General features: G+C 38.4%; 1 protein-coding gene across 6 annotated transcripts in view; it reads right to left on the bottom strand.

The window, feature by feature from the left end:
• Positions 1-18,695, bottom strand: part of hivep1 (HIVEP zinc finger 1) — a gene marked incomplete at its 5' end in the record, with an annotated part of 60,680 nt that overhangs the window by 13,185 nt on the left and 28,800 nt on the right. For 4 of the 6 annotated variants that reach the window (XM_079879659.1, XM_079879660.1, XM_079879662.1 and 1 more), the window contains one exon: positions 1,026-1,079. In XM_079879659.1, coding sequence (XP_079735785.1) covers positions 1,026-1,079 — 54 coding nt within the window. Of the gene's footprint in view, positions 1-1,025; positions 1,080-12,511; positions 12,576-18,695 lie in introns of those variants that run through there. The other 2 variants (XM_079879658.1, XM_079879663.1) reach the window with 1 other exon arrangement.

The raw sequence follows: 18,695 nt of genomic DNA, 5'->3' as shown, positions 1-18,695 counted from the left end.
TGGCTGCTCCACGTATTTTCTGGTTAAACCAAAGACATGTTAACTGCCATGGTGTAAAGTGTGACAGGTACATTCATAGAGTGCATGCACAGCAGAGCTAAATGTGGTGGCCGTAGGTGAAAGCCAGCAGAGATGCTGGAACTTCAGGAAACCCCCAGAACATCCAATGCACCATTGAAAGCAACATGCTGGCAGACCAGATAACCTCAGTACAGATACAGTCCGGTACAAGCAAAGGGTGTGGCAGAACATTTAAATGTTGAGAAGCAGAATAAAGTATGAAAAAATATTCAGAAATTTGCCCTGGATTCCACACAGAAAAGCATTGTCACAGTTCGCAGGTTTGCCTGTTCATGTTTGTGTGTACTGATTGCCTATCAGCATCGCTTAGTTACCAAATGCGCTGACGAGCTATCAGATCAACTGCAGGTGCGGCTCGTTTATGTGTCCAATAAGTAGTCTTGTGGTTGTCGTGTTCATCGTCAGATCGTTCTTGAGGTTCACGTTTTGTCTCCTTGTCCTGTCAGTGGTTCTCTGTCACCAGTTCCTGTGTTACTTGTTCCTGTGTTACCTGTTCCTGTGTTACCTGCCTGCTCTAGTTTTGGACTATCTGCTCTGTTCACAATTGGTTGATTTCTACGGGGATCATCGGACTTCAGCCCATTGCAGTCTCCTCGCTGCCAAGACCTGAACTCCGACCTGCACCTCTGCATCAGTCCATCCTGCCTTGATCTTTTCTCTGTTTACTTAATGAACTGCCTTTTCATTCGCAACTGGTTCTTGCGTTTCTCTCCTGTGACAAGCATCTACCTTGAAAACTTAATGAGCAGAGCGATTCAACTGCGGCACAAAGACCCTGCAATTCCTTTTTAAAGCAACAGACGTGCTCGTGCCTCTCTGAGAGAATGAAATAGCTTAGGTACTGGATGTTCTGGTATTGAGGAGGGGGCGGAGAGAAAAGCTTCCTGTGGACGTTATTTGAAAGGAACAGTCACAGAAATGTTATTTTATATGATGAATCATACCTTTGTGTCCAACTTTAGGGTCTTTGAGCTCCTTCTGTGCTTCCTCTATTTTATCTGAAACAAAAAAAGGGATTTCCATTTTAGCCACATTGCAATCCAATATTGGATAATAGTAATAAACATAAATTATGGTACATTTCAGGACAGAGTGAAGTAGCATTTCAAAATACAGCTTTAAAAAACAAAGAAAGTCAAATGTACAATAAGTCATTTTTTAATCCAAATATTATCAATACTAGAGACAGTGGTGACAATATCAACCAATATTTGAATTTTTGCTCAACACTAAAAAAAGAATATCAAGGCTTAATTATACAACAGTATTACAGTAGTTAGAGGTGGATATTGATGTATCCCTAAATCAATAATATTATAGAATACAATAATAATAGTATATATGTCATATTAAATATGTTGTGTAAATATATAATATAATATAATATAATATAATATAATATAATATAATAATTTGGTCTGCAAAAAAAAAAAAAAAAAAAAAAAAAAACCTCTTTCCTTCTCACATCTTACAGGTACAGCAGACATTTAATATTTCATATCATCTGCTCTGTGTGTGGGAGGGATATGCACACTGAAAATATACCCAATTTTAGAATGCAATTACTGATTATTATATAAGACAAGACAGGACAGTGTGTATTGAGTGTGTGTTTGTATGCATGTACATGTGCTATAAGGGGAATGAGAAGCAGTCATCTCCTTTCACTACCTTAAGTCACATAGCCATGACATACACAAATACAAAAAAAGCATTTAAAAGCAGAACAGATTGGTGTGGTGTGTTTCAACCACATAACCCCATTACAAAGCATGAGCAAACACCGGTTTGCTTTGAAAACAATGCCTCGCTGTGAAGCAAGAACCGGAGCGGTTTCGGAAAGAATCCTTGCTTGATGTTTGGAAAATGCCCTGGCCACTAAGAGACTCCCAGACGCTGCTTTGGATCACTGTAATGGGAATGACACTCTTCTCTGCATGAGGAACAGGGTGGAGTTGCGAGGGGGTGCCCACTGACCAAGGTTTCAGCATGTTATGTCATGATGAGTGGGCTGAAGGCACACCCTTGATTAACTCCCCCACCCCTCTCTTTCTCTCTATGCTCAATCTGTTATATAACCCAATGTATATTTATATATAACCCAATCTTCGCAAATCTTTCCCTTCAACCCACATCCAGCATCACTTACCACACAAAACCAAAAAAATTGCTTTTTGAGTTAACTGTTACTGTATGTAAGTGTGCATGCTAACATTGAGCATGCAAGTATAACTCAGGGGAAAAACATGTCTCTGAGCCCGGGTTGACAAAAAAAGACTTTAATCTTAACAAATAGCTTTAAAATCGGAACCTGTGCAATACAAAAGTTACACAACTTGAGAAACTTTTGATGAATCTACAAACAATGAGTCATTCCCGTTATGCAGTACATTTCCATGTCCCCATTACAGATGTCTGAAAATATTGTATAAAATATTATTAAATACTAACATAAATTATTAAAATGTTTCAAGATGGAAATCATATAATTTAGTTTCTTGTATCACAGTAACACTTATGAATTTTAAATCACTTCATTAAGAACTATTATGAGTTAAATTACTATAAAGAAATATTCTTCATTTTTTCTTTCCCTAATCGAAAAGTTTTCTTTCTTTTCTTACAAGACAACTTGTTTTCTAGAAATGCTTTCTTATATTACAACACAAGCATATTCATTTATTAAAAGTTACAGAGCTCAAAATGTCCAGCAGTATTACACTGCAAAATCCTCCACTGGAGGTCTCTAAATGTTTTGTTGGGGGGGAAAAAAAATCAGAAAAAGAGAAAGAATCTCAAACAGCAACACTTTAACCCTCTGCTCTTAATTTCTTTGCGGTCAAAAGTGACCGAAGAGCACCAGAGGGTTAAACAAAAAAACACTCAGTATCACCAAGGTCAGCATGATCGGTGTGTCCATGAGAACCTAAACTTGCTCCATATCTCTGGAGGGCTCATCTAAACCCTAAGAATGGAAACTCTATGGCAACTTCCATTGCATCACATCACTCTTCACTCGTTCTCGTAACACTTAACCACCTCAAGCAGCACTGCATCACAGTCATCACCAATTATAACACCATCCCATTCTGCACCTTCATCTAGGGGATTTCTGGATGCTGAGTCACCACAGACATTTATAGGTTGAACCGCTTGGTCTAACCACACATTCAGATTTATCCTACCCTCATCCGTTTGGAGCAATAAATGGAGCATATGGACATCAGTACATGAGGGATCAGATAACAACGTTACTTAATGAACCGCAAATAGGACCCCCCTCCACCCAACCCTGTCCCCGAATTCCTCGGGTTAGATGGTGATCGAGAACTCCACCAAGGATGGAAGAACTCAAAGCCTGTGAACAAGAAATCAAAATCAGAAAATTTTGGTTGAAGCAAAAGAGAGTGGTTGCAGGTGCTGTTTCCTCAACTGTGGACTGAGCGAATGCAAAGCGGCCTCAAACACAAGAGCACTGTTGAGCCGAGTGACTTCTTTGCATACTTTAGGAAAATCATTACCAGAGATAATTATGCTTGGTTTCAACTGCTACATGAGATTAACACCGTGTCCAAACCAGGAAAAGTTTCCAGTCACAAGTAACTTGTCTGCCCATGCTGAAAAAGCAAATGCAGCATGACACAACTGCATGAATTGGAGATTTCACTGTGCAAATCAACATCACACCAGTATTGAAATCAAGCAACTGATAAATTGTCATGTTACTTGTCACTTATAGCAGTCACAGATGCCTAGGACAAAACAGATTCAGTGAAAGAGAAGCTTATCACTTCATGCCTGGTTACACAGAAAAAAATTAGCAAAAAATGTACCTTGTCACTGAGGCAATAGCCTTAAACGGACAACATTGTACCTTATCTAGCCCTTAGAAGAGACATATTAGAACCTTAGAGTAGTAATATTTACCCTTAAAGGGACAAAATGTCGTTTCAAACTCATAATGCTGGGTTCAGACTACACAATACTTGTATCTATTACGATAGTCACGGAGTTAAGATTATGCAATTTTGACTCCTAAATTCTTGTCGTGTCGTTGACAAAAAACAAGTCAGACTACACGTTGCTTCCCGACAAATTATCGCTTGCCATCTTTCACGACATGAGAACTATCGACTGACATGCAGAATTATCGACTGACAGATGTGAGCATAAACAAACAATGGCTACCGAAGTACTATCCAGTGGCCAATGGCTATCCAGTGTTTTGCACTGGATGTCTTGTTGTCAGAAAAACCCAAAAAAGAAAGAAAGAAAAAAATGAAACATGCCAGTCTTTCTGTCATGACGTCATGAAGCATCACAGACGCAGTTGGTTGTCATCAACTTTAACACACTAGATGAGATAAAACGTTCCGACGCCCCTTTTTGTTTACGAATCCCCATGACACCCTACATCAAACAGATCGTGCCAAAAATCGTGTAGTCTGAACTGTGCATAAGACTTTTGGTTAATCTTCAAAACACAAATTAAGATATTTTATTGAAACATGAGAGGTTTCTATCCCTCCATTGAAAGTCCAGGTGAACAAAATTTAAAAGATCCAAAAAGGTTATAAAAAAGGCCATGAGAAAAAATCCATGAATTGAGGCGTTTTATCCAAGTCTTGTGAAGAGATACAATTGCTTTATATGATGATCCGATTTATTTTAGGCTTTTATTCTATCATTTACCTTTTGGTGGTACAAAGATGAACTACCCCAGTGATGAGCTGTTGGGGACCTGTTGACCTGATTTCAACAAGTACAACACACTATTCCAATCATCCAATCAGATTTGAGGGACAAGTTTACAGTTTATGTCAAGTTTAGACTTACAACCAGGGTTAGGTGCTTCAACATCAGATTTATTCACCTATCATTTCCCTCTGATTTTAAGGATATCTTATGGGTAGGGCTAGGATTAGAACTAAAATTTCAAACAAAATATGTTGATCCAGGAACATGTCTTACTTGCATACAAAATCACGATTACCGAGCTGTTTTTGCACATTTTGTTCTGAAACGGCTAAAAATGTTTCAGGCGTAGGGCTCTATATTTGCGTTTCTAGTTTCAAAAGTCATGTTTTCACCTACATCACAAATACACAGTCTAATGACCTGACAGGGAAGGAACCTCATGATAAAATTAAGAGTGAAAGAAGAACAGAAACACTTCAGAAAGTTGCTAGTCATGAACACAATGCAAAGAATCTCCTCTAGAGATTTTCTCTTCCTCTTTTCCTCTATGATGGCATTTTCAAATCATGAGTCTGTAGATATGGTGGATCTACTGTAATGTTTTGAGAGGAACTCCTTGAACTGTAGACCAATTGCTATTGCTATTAAATGGCATGAGGATCAACTGCTATTCATTGCAGTTGACATATGGGACAAACCACAGTAGATGGGCAGCAGTTGGTCATCTTTCTCTCTCTCAAAACTTCTCCAGATATTTATCTCTCCCACATACATTCTTTCCCCCAAAACACAAGATTTTCCTTCCAAAACAGCAACCACACCAAACCTAAACCTCAGATTCAGTGGAACACTTAGCAAGGTGATTTGGAAAACAGAGTTGCTGCACAAAGGTGGCAAATGAGGACAATAATACACGCTGAAATTTCCCCTGTTTAATGCTGCCATGACAACCAGAGATTCTGAAGTGGCTTTCTTCAATAAAGGAACATGCACTGGTCATCTCGACTGGTCCATGAGACTTCATTAGATGCTAGCGCATGTGCGCTAACGACATAGAGGCTAATGGAAATTTAATGTGATCAGAGATCTGTTTTTAATGGCCGTGGCAGTAAGAGCAGCATGTGGGTATAAATATCACATGAGTGGGTGGTGCTTATTCACAAACAGATTTTAAATGAGAGCTGGACTGAGTGTACCTGTCCTAAAGAGCAGGGTCATTAGAAAAATAGTCAGCCACAGAGTGTCCGAAAGCAGTTTGATGCATATTGCACATGGCAAGAACAGGCAAAATCAGCTAGTTCCAATCTGACTGGGTAGCTTTAATTTTGGAATTATTTCTTGCACATATGCAAGAGATATGGCTATACGTACTCAGTTATTACACATTTATTAAACATTAATGTGTGTGTGTATTTATATAAAGTAAAAATCTGGGACAGAAAAATAAAATCTCTACTGCCAAGTTCTGTATATGGAGTGAAATCGATAATACATTTACCTAATTTGATCTAATCTACAATGACAAAACAGACAGAATTGTTTGCAGCATCCAACTCTGCAGTGTGTAGCATGTAAACCATCAGAGGCTGGCTGTGTAACACCGCTGTTAGTTTTCCACACCACGTGTTTTGACAAATAACAGAGTAGGTGTCAAAAGGTTAAAGTCATTTGCCTGATAGCATTGGACTTGTTATGGCATACAGAGGTTGAGTGCCCGCAAACCAGCCGGGCTCACACACACAAACACACACTAAAGAAAAAAAGCCCAGAATACAATGCCTGCATCTATTAAGAGTGGATCACTAAATCAGAATGACTTGTCCACACACTTAACTGCGCATTTGTACGTCTGTCCCAGATGTGATCAAATCAGACAACATCACTGCTGCCTGTCAATCTGTGGGATTCACATGACGAAAGCATATTATGCAATCTATGTGTCCTGCCATGCATGAAGTAACACACTGCCACAGAAAGAACAAAAGAAACATGCCATTCAGGAGGAAATATCTGCAAGAATCAAGAGAACTATAGCACTTCCTTTGCATGCGGTTTATCTGGCCCCTTTGCGCACACATACTTTAGAAACTAATATCCGAGCATGCAAGGACTCGACGGACACACTTCCATGGAATTTACTCCAGGATTCTCCCGAATCCCACACTGTTCCACTGGGAGAGATGGAGCCAAAATCCTCAGTTGATTGCTCAAGGATTTCCACAAACCGCACTGGATCAGCTTTACGATTTACACCCTAATATTTTGCCACAGGACTGAAATAACATCCGCCTAGAACATTTGTTAGTAATTTGTCATGTCAAATTTACTTGTTAAGAAATTGCACTCGGAAAAGCCTTTTGATTGCATGTACAGTAACCTTTTGCTCTCTGACCTTTCAGCATTTACAAGGGTCATATCACATTTTTAAATGTTTTTTTCCCCTCAGTAAGGGGAAATTAATACTTTTATTCAGCAAAGACACATTGAATTGTTTAAAAGTGACATTTATCATGTTATAAAATATACTGTTCTTTTGAACGTTCTATTCATCAAAGAATCCTGAAAAATGTATCAGGGTTTCCACAATATAATATTTAGCAGCACAACTGTTTACAACACTGATAACAATACGAATGTTTCTTGAGCATATTAGAATGATTTCTGAAGGATCACGAGAAGCCTGGAGTAATGATACTGAAAATTTTGCATTACAAAAAAACACAATAAAAATAAATCTATTTCAGTTATTTCAAATTGCAATACTATTTCACAGTATTACTATTTTTGCTGTATTTTTTGATCCAATAAATGCAGCCTTTGTGAGCAGAAGAGACTAAAACATTAATCTAACATTATAACCAATATGGTGTTTAATATAATATACATGTTATTTTATATATAATTATTTACTCTTTTAATCTTCCCATACTACCTTACAGTGACTGGATGGTAATGCTTTTTGGAATGGCAAGGAACTTTTGAGTTCTGAAAGTTTTCATAGTACACAAAACTCTGATATGTATAAAGAATTTGCCAGGGAAAACTTAATTTCTTATGATATGACCACTTTAAATAACAACTTGAAAGTGAAACAAAGCAACAATTTAGAAGCAGCAGAGTGACCAGAGAACACGAGGAACCCCGAGAGACAATACACAACACTGTTTATCCAGTGTATAGACAATCCTCTTCTAGAGAAAAGACCATCACAGCAGTTCACAGGGTTCCCAAGGTTTCCTTACAGGAAACTCTGATGAGCCTGAAGCCACCAATCAGCACGCATGAGACAAACAAGGGAGCCGCTTACCAGAAGCAGAGTCAGTAACCTTCCCCTCCTCATTACTGTCAGAGCCCACACACACACACTGACACAAACACATATAAACACATCTCAGACTGCATTACACAACACTCTATCTTCATAAGCTGCATCATCAAACTTCCTCTTTTCTTTCCCCCGAAATGAGTTTCCTGACTCCCCAGTCGAGAAGAAACCAACAGGAGTGAGAGCGAGACGTGAGTTCTGCAGAGCTCATCTCCACAAAACGCTCAAACAGCACACGCAAACATCTCCTGAAAACTGGAAGAGTTCTGAGGAGGCTCCAAAAACACCCTTTTTAGGAACGTCTGGAGAGTTTTTGTTAGATGTTTCTGGAGTCAGTGGCAGAGAACAGAGCATTGCTGATAAGGCGCACTACCGCGAGCCCGAGGCCACTCTTAATAATGCATGAAAATAAAGAGACGGCTGGAATCACAAAGAATGAGAGCGACGTGAAGAGAAATGGTTTCAAATGCTGAAATTCCTACATTTTGTTACACTTTATTTTAAGGTGACGCAATTAATGTACTTACTCAGATAAGTACTGAGTAATATTATTTAACTACATGTACTTACTATAGAGTTACGGTTAGGGTTTGGTTTAGGGTTAGTAATTATGCATAATATCCTGTTATTACTATAATAAGTACATGTAGCAACGTGTAACTACGTCACCTTAAAATAAAGTGTTACCCTACATTTTTTGAACCTTATAAATCAATGAATATTCACAAATGATGGAGTTTGAAAAGGATGAATAGAAGTTGAGAAAATTAAGCGTCAATAAAAAAAAAAATCACACTTATAATGGAAGTCTATTGGAAGACGAGTTTAAAATCATATGCACTACTGCACAAATGTATAGTGGCGGCACTTTTACGGATGCAAAATAAGATGAATCTACTCTCCAGAGAATTCACACCACACTTCTGGATCATGACCTCCACGTCCCACCCACACACACCACTCGCATCTGTTACTGATATCCTGTGCACACAGCAATGCACACACTCATGTGCATCAATTCACACTTCTTATCCGCAAAGAATGCTTTCAAATCAGAACCATTTGTTGTCAACTCCTCTCTCTCACACACACACACGTGTGCCGCGAGACTGCCCCCGCAGGAAGTGGTGGGTGGATGCAGCAGTAGACGGAGCTGATAGTGAAGTCTGCGTGGGCACGCTGGTGAAACATTGATCCAGAGCATCTTTAGGACAAACATACACCTCCTAGACAACAGTTATATTTATATTCCCATACCGCAAACACACTGAGAGAGACCATCAGACATTTAGCACATTGTACCTTTTTACATTCTGAAGAAAATATGAATGCAGTTTGCTTGTGCAATCTCACGGCCACATTGCTAGGGTTTTGCGAATGTTTGACAGGGTGTTGCTATGTGGTTTTTAGGTTGTTCTGGGTGATTATCATGGTGGTGCTATGTGGTTGATAGGGTGTTCTGGGTGGCGTTGCTGTGTGGTCGCTAGGATACTCTAGATGGTTGTCAGGGCGTTGTGTATGTGGCTGCTAGGGTGTTCTGGATGGTTGTCGTGGCCTAATGCTTAGAGGGTCAGACTGGTAACCCGAAGGTTGTGGGTTCGAGTCTCAATACTGGCAGGAAATGACTGAGGCGCCCTTGAGCAAGGCACCAAACCTAGATGCTAGATGCTCTAGATGCTTATCAGGGTGTTGCTTAGTTGTTTTTTAAAGTGTTCTGGGTGGTTGTCAGCATTGCTATGCAGTTGCTGGGTGTTCTAGATGTTTTTCAGGGCATTACACTGCAGTTTCTAGGGTGATCTGAACAGTTGTCAGGGCGCTGCTACTTGGTTTTTATGATGTTCTAGGTGGTTGTCATGACGTTGCTATGTGGTTGCTAGGGTTTTCTGGATGGTTGTCAGGGCGTTGCTAGGTGGTTTTGAGGGTGTTCTGGGTGACTGTCTTGGAGTTACTGTGTGGTTGTTAGGATGCTCTAGATGGCTGTCAGGGTGTTGCTATGTGGTTTTTAAAGTGTTCTGGGTGGTTGTCGGCATAGCAATGTGGTTGCTGGGGTGTTCTGAATCGTTGTCAGGGTACAGTTACATGGATTTTAGGGTGTTCTGGATGGTTGTCAGGGCGTTGCTATGTGTTCCATAGGGTGTTCTGAGTAGTTGTCATAGTATTGATATGTGGTTGCTGGGTGTTCTAGATGGTTGTCATGGTGTTGCTATGGGTTCTAATTGTTTGTCAGGGTGTTGCTATGCTGGTTACTAAAGTGTTCTGGATGGTTGTCAGGGTGTTCCTATGCAGTTGCTGGAGTTTTCTGGGTGGCAAATAATGCATTTGCACACAAACAAGAAAATTGCTGACCGCACACTGAATTCAGTGCAGACAAAATTTTTTTTTTTTTTTTTTTTTTTAAATAAATAAACTGCATGGACTAAAAAAGTGCAAAGTGCACATGAATTAAAAGCAATAAGTTTCAGCCCATTACAACTAACACTCAACCTTTACTTTGTAGATCACCAATTAGGGATAATTGCTAATTGCACCATACAGTTTACAAAACACAATATACTATTGCTAGACCTTTTTTTTTTAGTCGGGACTGAATTCAGTGTGCGTCTGTGCAATCAGCAATTTGGTTATTCGTTTGCAATGACTTTTTTGTCTCGAAACGCACTTTTTTTTTTTTTACATCTGGAGCTAAAAAAAAAAAAAATTCTAGTTTGGCTAATAATGGATAAAAGTTGAGTTACTCCTGCAGTTCATGCTGGGATCTTTCACACTCACTCGCTTCATTAAAGACCCTGCGTTCTCTCAATGAATGTTCCCGCTGGATCCAGCTGGGTGAGGTGATTCATCCGCACAGTCTCTCTCTCACACACACCTTATTCACAGGCTTAATTATTCATCAACCGCTGATCTACCTGGGACTAACACTTGTTGTATTCAATAATTAATGAACACTAATGCTAAACAGACTAACAAAGGGACTTGAGAGAATCCACATGGAAGAAGCGTTTCCCGTTGCAGTTCACCTGCACTCGGAGGTGGGAGTCACTTTTACGCATTGCACATCTTTTTTACACACACAGGCCGATCTTTAAACTCGCTCTGTTTTGCTGTGGATTCGCTCAAGAGAGATTGAAGACAAACCAAAATGAGCTGCATGTCTCATATTGATGCTGCAATGTTAACAGCTGTTCTTGCAAAAGAAATCACGCCACTGAAAATAGGAAGGTTCGGCGACCGAGTATTATGTCTTGCGCAAAATGGCATGCTCCTATTTTTTTTACCTCCCATAAAGAGGAAATGAAACAAACCAAGTGCATCACAAACCTGACACCACAGCTCCCAAAACAGAGCACTGTATTTAAATAAAGAGTAGAGGGACAACACTGAACTTCAAGAATTAAAGTGAATAAAAAAATACGATCACACACACACACACACAATATTGGCCATATTTCCAAACCATTTACTGCACCCATTAACGACTTGGACATCTGCATTAGGAATATTCACCTGAAATTCAGCCAAACAAACAAACAAGTTTGGGTCATTTAGATATATACTTTTTATATATAGTTTTTTTTTTTTTAATTAATCAAATGAAGAATAAAATGTTTAATTCAAAAAAATGTCACATTAACAGAAGTAAAATGGGTTGAGAAAGACATTTCATATTGAATTTAGATACACCAGGACACAAAACAGGAGCATGTACGATCTCAAAGTTAACAAACTGACATCCACTACAGTGATCAACTGCTGAGTCTCAGAATGTTTTGAGAATTGAAAAAGACATATACCAATTTACTATAAAAAAATTGTTATGATTACAGACTTTTTTTTTTTTCACATTTCAGATGCAGAAGTTAAAGCTCAAGACTACGAGAATCTGCTTAAAACAGGGAAACACGAGTGTGAACTGACAATGACATGAAGCTTCCCTGACTCTAAAATTAGGCCATTTACCATCAAGCCATTATTTCAACATTTTTAACCATATATCTGCATAACAAATGAAAATGCAACAGGTTAAAACGTTAACAGTCATATCTTGGCTTGATAGATATTATGATCCTTTTTGAATATTTTAAAATCCTAGTGTTTATATTTTAATTAGGCCTTATTTCAATCAAATATTACAACTTTTTTCTTCATTACATTCCTCAAATTGAAAACAGATCTGATTATCAGCCTTAAAAATATGATATTCACCGAAACACACCAAAAGTAAAACCAACATAAGTTCAGTATTATGAAATTAATAGCATTTCCCATTTTAACATTATTCATCAGAGATAAGAGATACATAAAAAAAAGTAACAGAAACTAAAATGCCTAAAAATATAACAACATGAAACAAAACCCTGAAAAGAGAATGACTATATTTTCACAATAAAAAATAAAAGATAGGCTAACCTGTTTTCTTCAGGCACAGCTGACATGTTTGAATCTGTGACACTTCTCTGAAGTGAGTTTTCATTTCCTCATTGTGTCAGGATAATATATTGCATCCAGAGTGATCTGGAACAGTGTGCAGCTGTGTGTGTGTGTGTGTGTGTGTGTGTGTGTGTGTGTGTGTGTGTGTGTGTGTGTGTGTGTGTGTGTGTGTGTGTGTGTGTGTGTGTGTGTGTGTGTGTGTGTGTTTACAGCCGTCTGTCTGACTGAAAGCAGAATAGCTGTTCCCTGTCGCCTCCCATAACATCAGATTCTCTTAGTGCACTTAACAGTGGACAATCCACGCAAACACACACAGACAGACATACACACGTCACCATTCAGCAAAGACTTTCTATTTCTCCTGACTTGTGTTTGTCATTTTTTGATGTAAATTAAGAATCTATTTTCTGACAAAACTATCACCGTAAACTAATAAAGTAATTATATTTTGCATGAAGAAAATAAAGCATTACATATTTTTAACCATTTATCATTACTGTAATATGTCTGAAAGTCTTGAGTTTTGAATGTTTTTTTGTAAGTAGCATAATCATACATGACACTTTCAACAGTGATTCTCTTCAGATATTTATTTTTTAATAAGTAAGAAAAAATATGATGCAAATACTGAAAATACTGTAATTGTAATATACAGTAGTCAAAACCTTTTATTAAAGTTATACATGAATTTATTGTCTAAGGACAACTTTGATGAACTTTTTTTGATCCACTTCAAATGTTGACTACTGTATAATAATTCTCACATTTCAGTGAAGAGAATTTGGGAAAGAAATGCTCTTTCTAAAAATGTAATGGAACAAAAAAATGGGCTTTATTTTCTTTATACAACACATCATTTCTTATTTCTTTTTTTCTTGAGGTGAAATATGGCCTAAAAGTGTTCTCGACAGATTTTCTGAAATTCACCTAACTAACTTGAGTGTCCATTTCTTCTTCCTCTGAGAAGAGTCCTGCTTGCCCAGTTAAAACAACCACACCCTCTACTCCACAAAATATAGAGGAGGCACTTGTGTAAATGTGACCGTGCACCACAGGCATTTATTCACACACACACACAGACAGACAGACAGACAGACAGACACACACACACACACACACACACACACACACACACACAAAACACACACCACACCGCACACACACATGTTGGTTTTCCAGGTTTTATGGGGACTTGATTTTCATACACACACACACACACACACAGAGAAAGAGGAGTCACATGGTGTCCATGTGGAGTGGACGGGGAATCCCTGTCAGGGCAGGCCGAGCCGTTCCTGACCAAACAAACAGATGATGTCATCATGAGTGCTGGAGCTCGGCGTGGGCGATCCTGTTCTATCCTGCCTCACACAATCCCACACAATCCCTTCTTTATGAGCGTCGCTCTTGGACTTCTCCTGTTTTGCTTTCTCTTTCTCTCTCGGGCAGGTTTAACCCTCTAAGCCCTGGGCTGATCCGACTGGGGGGGATTTCAATAAACACGATTCTACAGGATAAACTTTAAGCACAAATCCCACAAAAACAAGTCCAGGTCCCATTTCAATCAAAATATAAATAAATAAATATTGTTTGCAACAAATTACGATTTTTTTTTTTCATTATTTTTATAATTAAGCATATTAAAAATATTTTAATATTTTTTTTGTATATTTGTATTTATATTTTCATGACAATTGAGCAAAAAATTGTTTAACACTTTTCAATGAGGCATTTGTTAAGGTTAGTTAATGTATTATAACTAACATTATAACAATGAGCAATACATTTGTTACAGTATTTATGAATCTTTGTTCAGAAGTGTTTATTCATGTTAGGTCCATTCAATAATATTAACAGACACAACTTTTGAAGTGTTTTCAAACTAGTTATCTAATGTTAACAAATGAAAACTCATTGTAAAAAAATCTCATTACTGTAAAGCATCCAACTATTTATTTTACATTTCAGTTTTTGTAACTGCATTATGGTTATTCTCAATAGAATATCTTTAATATAGTAATACAATGAATTATATATTCAATCAGCATACATTTAATATATATATATATGCATGCATTTCAGTAAAGAGATTTGGTGACAAAATGTGCTTAATTGTTTATAAAAAGAATAATGTAAAAAAGGCTTCATTTTCTTGAAGTAAATATAATATCTCACTTCTGGCTCAGACATGTTTTTGACAAGTTTCATGACATTCACTCATGAATGTTTTGATTCAAAGAAAAGAAAGGAAAACAGAAAAGCACTTTGGAGCCTCTCCTCCTCACAGTCTTTCCTGAAAACTCCACGACGCTTGACAAAGGAAATCTGTGTCACTTCCAATCAGAGCTCGGTTTGGAAACGGACACGGCCTAATCCGAGATCTAAATAGCCAGGATAACGAGATTGCAGTTTGTCATTTGCCCTGATTGTTCTGGAAACATTTTTGCGTGTGAACATTCTAAAAAATAAAGTTTCCACTTAGAACAAAAAACAGCCTGATGTCATAGAAGAAGAACCTTCCACAAGTTCCACAGAGAACTTTTTATTCTCTAGTTATAAAAAAAAAAAAAGATCTGATCTGATCTGAAGAACCTATAAAGCAAAACCTTTTTTTGATCTCCAAACCAAACCATTTTTACGAGGGCACTCTCAAACCTCAACTAACACATAAATACACAAGATGGTTCTTATTTAGGCTACATTTAAATAAATGTAAACGTAAGTGCGAGAAACAACAAACATAGTTAGGAAATCCCCAGTGTTCTACTTTTATAAGCTGCTAATGTTTTTATATCGGGGGAATTTTGGCAGCTTATCCAAAGCCCCTCATTGGTTAGTTAAAAAAAAAAAAAACTGTTAAACGGTCACAGGGTCGACTGCTACAGATGGTGTAAACCAACACCCAAAATGTCACCAAAGCCAACCTTTGCTGAGGAGAGACCGTAACATATTAAAGTCATGTTTCTGCTGTATTTATGATATTCTGCTCTCTAGATAGGGCTCAGATCCTATTGTCAAAATGAAAGTCTACTGTATGGGACTTTTTGCCAGTTTGAAGTTAACATCTATTGAAAATCCTATACAATTGCTTAATAGCAAACTAGCCAGGTCTGCAGGTTTGAAATGAAAATACCTGTGCATTAACATACCTGTTTTACACTCACATTTTAAAAGAGAATCTCTCTCTCTCTCTCTCTCTCGCTCACTCCCTCAGACTCAATCCAGCTCTGCTAGAAGAGTCTCTTTGCATTTGAATCTGAAACCGATCTGAATGTGACAAAAGGACAGTTTGAATAATAAGAAAAAGAAAAGGCCTCACGCTGGAGACAGAAACTCTCTTCCATCAGCGTTCCCTTTCAGAGACGCTCAGTGAGAGAACGGTGGAGTTCGTGTCGAATGCAGCTGTCATCGCGACTGTATCGCACCAGCACAAAAGCACATTCATTCGCGTCCTTTATGCCGCTGAGCTTTATTCATCCATATACTTCCAGCGAAGCAAAGGAATCCAGCTCTCATCAAAAATTAATATTACCGTATGAAAAGGAGAAAAGGGCAATGCTTTCTTTTGAAAGCTGGCGTGCCATTTACGGTAATTACACGACGTCTCGTACACCAACTGTTTAACTGGCTTTCACTGGAGAATCCTTTTCAGTTTTTTTTAATTCATTTTGTGGGATTTTGCTATTTTGTATTGGCAGAAACGGCAAGATGGGAAGAAGACGCGTCACAGGCTGGAATCTAACCCGTGTTTCCCAATTAATCACCACAGATCTGGAATATTTCAGCTAACCGCTTAGTCAAAACTCATATTAGAATGATTTCTGAAGGATCATGTGACACTGAAGACTGGAGTAATGATGCTGGAAATTCAGCTTTGATCACAGGAATAAATTACAAAACGGTTCTTTTAAATTGCAACAATATTTCACAGGATATTACTGTTTTTTCCTGGATTTTTAATCAAATAAATGCAGCCCTGGTGAGCATTTCTTTCAATAACATTTTAAAAACCAACCTCAAACTTTTAAACCATAGTGTATATTCAAATAAATTCAACAGAATAGAAATACGGATTTTACAACCAGCTATAAATTTGACTGACATCGCCCATAATACTTTTGGTCATGAGCTGCAAGTATACATGCTGTGTTTGAATAGAATATAAGCAAACTGCACGCTATTTTTTTAGAACACTGTTGTCACATGACAACGTTTAATGAGGCCTTTTGGCAAATCACACGTCAGATTTTCTTTTAAAGGATCGAGGGCAGGATTTCTCTCTGGTCTTATGCAAAGGCATTAAATTAGCAGAACCTCTCATGTAACTCTCCACCCAGCTCCCTCTCGAAACCCATTAATTCCTCCACACAACGCCCGTCGACAACTACTGCCCGCATTAGACACCGCTAATGGGAAAGAGAATTTGTGACTTCCCCCCGCTAAATGGATTTAGCCAAGTCAATAGCGGTGGAATTATGACGAGGCAGTCCGAGGGCACTAAAAAGGCAGGGAACACCGTGTTGTTACGGGGCAGCCGAGGGGATTCGGCATGGGTCATGTTTACAGAGAACATGCTAATCCCTCCGAGCTCATTAGACTGGGGGCTGATCGTGGAGTTCATTCATGGAATTCTCTCGCTGCCTTAGTTCTGCTGGGTAACCTTGATTATACATGTCATGATATATCAAAGTGTCACTGTAAGAAAGTATAGGCAAGCAATCTGATTGGTTTACAGACTGTGTTAAATTGTAGGCTTCTAGGTTCACATTTCCAAAAATATAAATATAAGCTCAGATAAGGAATAGTGTGTAGTGGATTGGCTGATCTTAGTAAGTCTTCCAACCTGGTCATAGCTGGTTTGTAGAAGAGTTTTAATCACTACTTTAACTGGTCAGACTGGGAGACTAGCTGACAACCAGCTAAAACCAGTGATATTCTGTGATATTGTGCTCTCTAAATTTGACTCAGGTTCCTTTTACAATGCAAGTCTATTGGGATGTTTTTCGTTTCATCATCTGCCAGGTGAAAAACATACAATGACTCATTTGCTTAGTACAGTAACAGCTCACCTTTCCTAAAAAAAAAACAGGGCTTCATAGCAAAGTTTATTAAACCCAAGTATGAGTAATAGTACTAGTCATGTTATTGTGTCAATTGCACAGTACACTAATCATATGACTTCCTGCGTGTGTGTGCCTCAGGAGACAGGTGACAGGTGTTTCTCTGCCTCTTCCTGTCTGTTTGTGAATAACAGAGTCCCTCTGGCTGGTTCATCTGAAGTTTATACTGTACTTCCTGTCTTCATACGTACACACTATCACATCCTCATGCCATCAACACCTTCATACAGACCTGGGAACTACTTCCCGTAACTCTCACCTGACGTTGTTCTAGATAAAAACACTCCAACAGCTGTTCATTGAAAGTATGAACATGGCTGGACTATATTGTAAACCCACATGACATAGCGATTTTGTTCTTCTTAATTCTTCTTAATTGACTAGAGGAAGATTCAACATGTTCCAAATTTTTGAGAAACATTTTTTAATTCAAAATTTTTGTATTTAATTTTTAACTTCAGCAGTAAAATTAGATCACCTTGTTACCAGCAAATTAACATTTTATACACTCATTAAAATGTATACACTCGTATATGGCACTTAGCAAGTGTTTAAGGTGCTCTAAGCGATGTTGGGTGACGTCACTTCTTGTTGACGTTCGAAGTATTGTAAAACAAAACGGAGGCTAGCTCGCCCCTCCCTCCTCCTTATCCCGTCCCCTCCCCCTCCATTCCGTGCTTCCTGAAACAGTCATGAAAGAGTCGCAGGCTTTTCCGATGTAAATTCAGGACTTTGCGCGTTCCTTTTCCTTTTCCCTCTTCTTTGCTATTTGTTCATCCGAACATCGTCTCTTTGGTCGTGTGTCGGCCATATCAAAATTCAAGAGAATATAATTCTAACGTTAGTCGTTGTTCATCTCTCCTCTAGCTAACATCCCTCTTCATGTTTCTCTCTCCTCCACTCCCCACACCCCCCTTCATGTGCACGCGCACTAACCCCCCACCCTCAACCCCCAAATCATTCTTGTCAGTTATTGGCTGGAACACTGTTTGTTATGTTTCGTGGTCCAGGCTGGGCCAGTTTGTTTTTCTTGCCGTTTGTGG

Source organism: Squalius cephalus (genome assembly GCF_949319135.1).
Source record: "Squalius cephalus genome assembly, chromosome: 8".
NCBI lineage: Eukaryota > Metazoa > Chordata > Actinopteri > Cypriniformes > Leuciscidae > Squalius > Squalius cephalus.
This window is presented reverse-complemented; position numbering and strand designations above follow the sequence as displayed.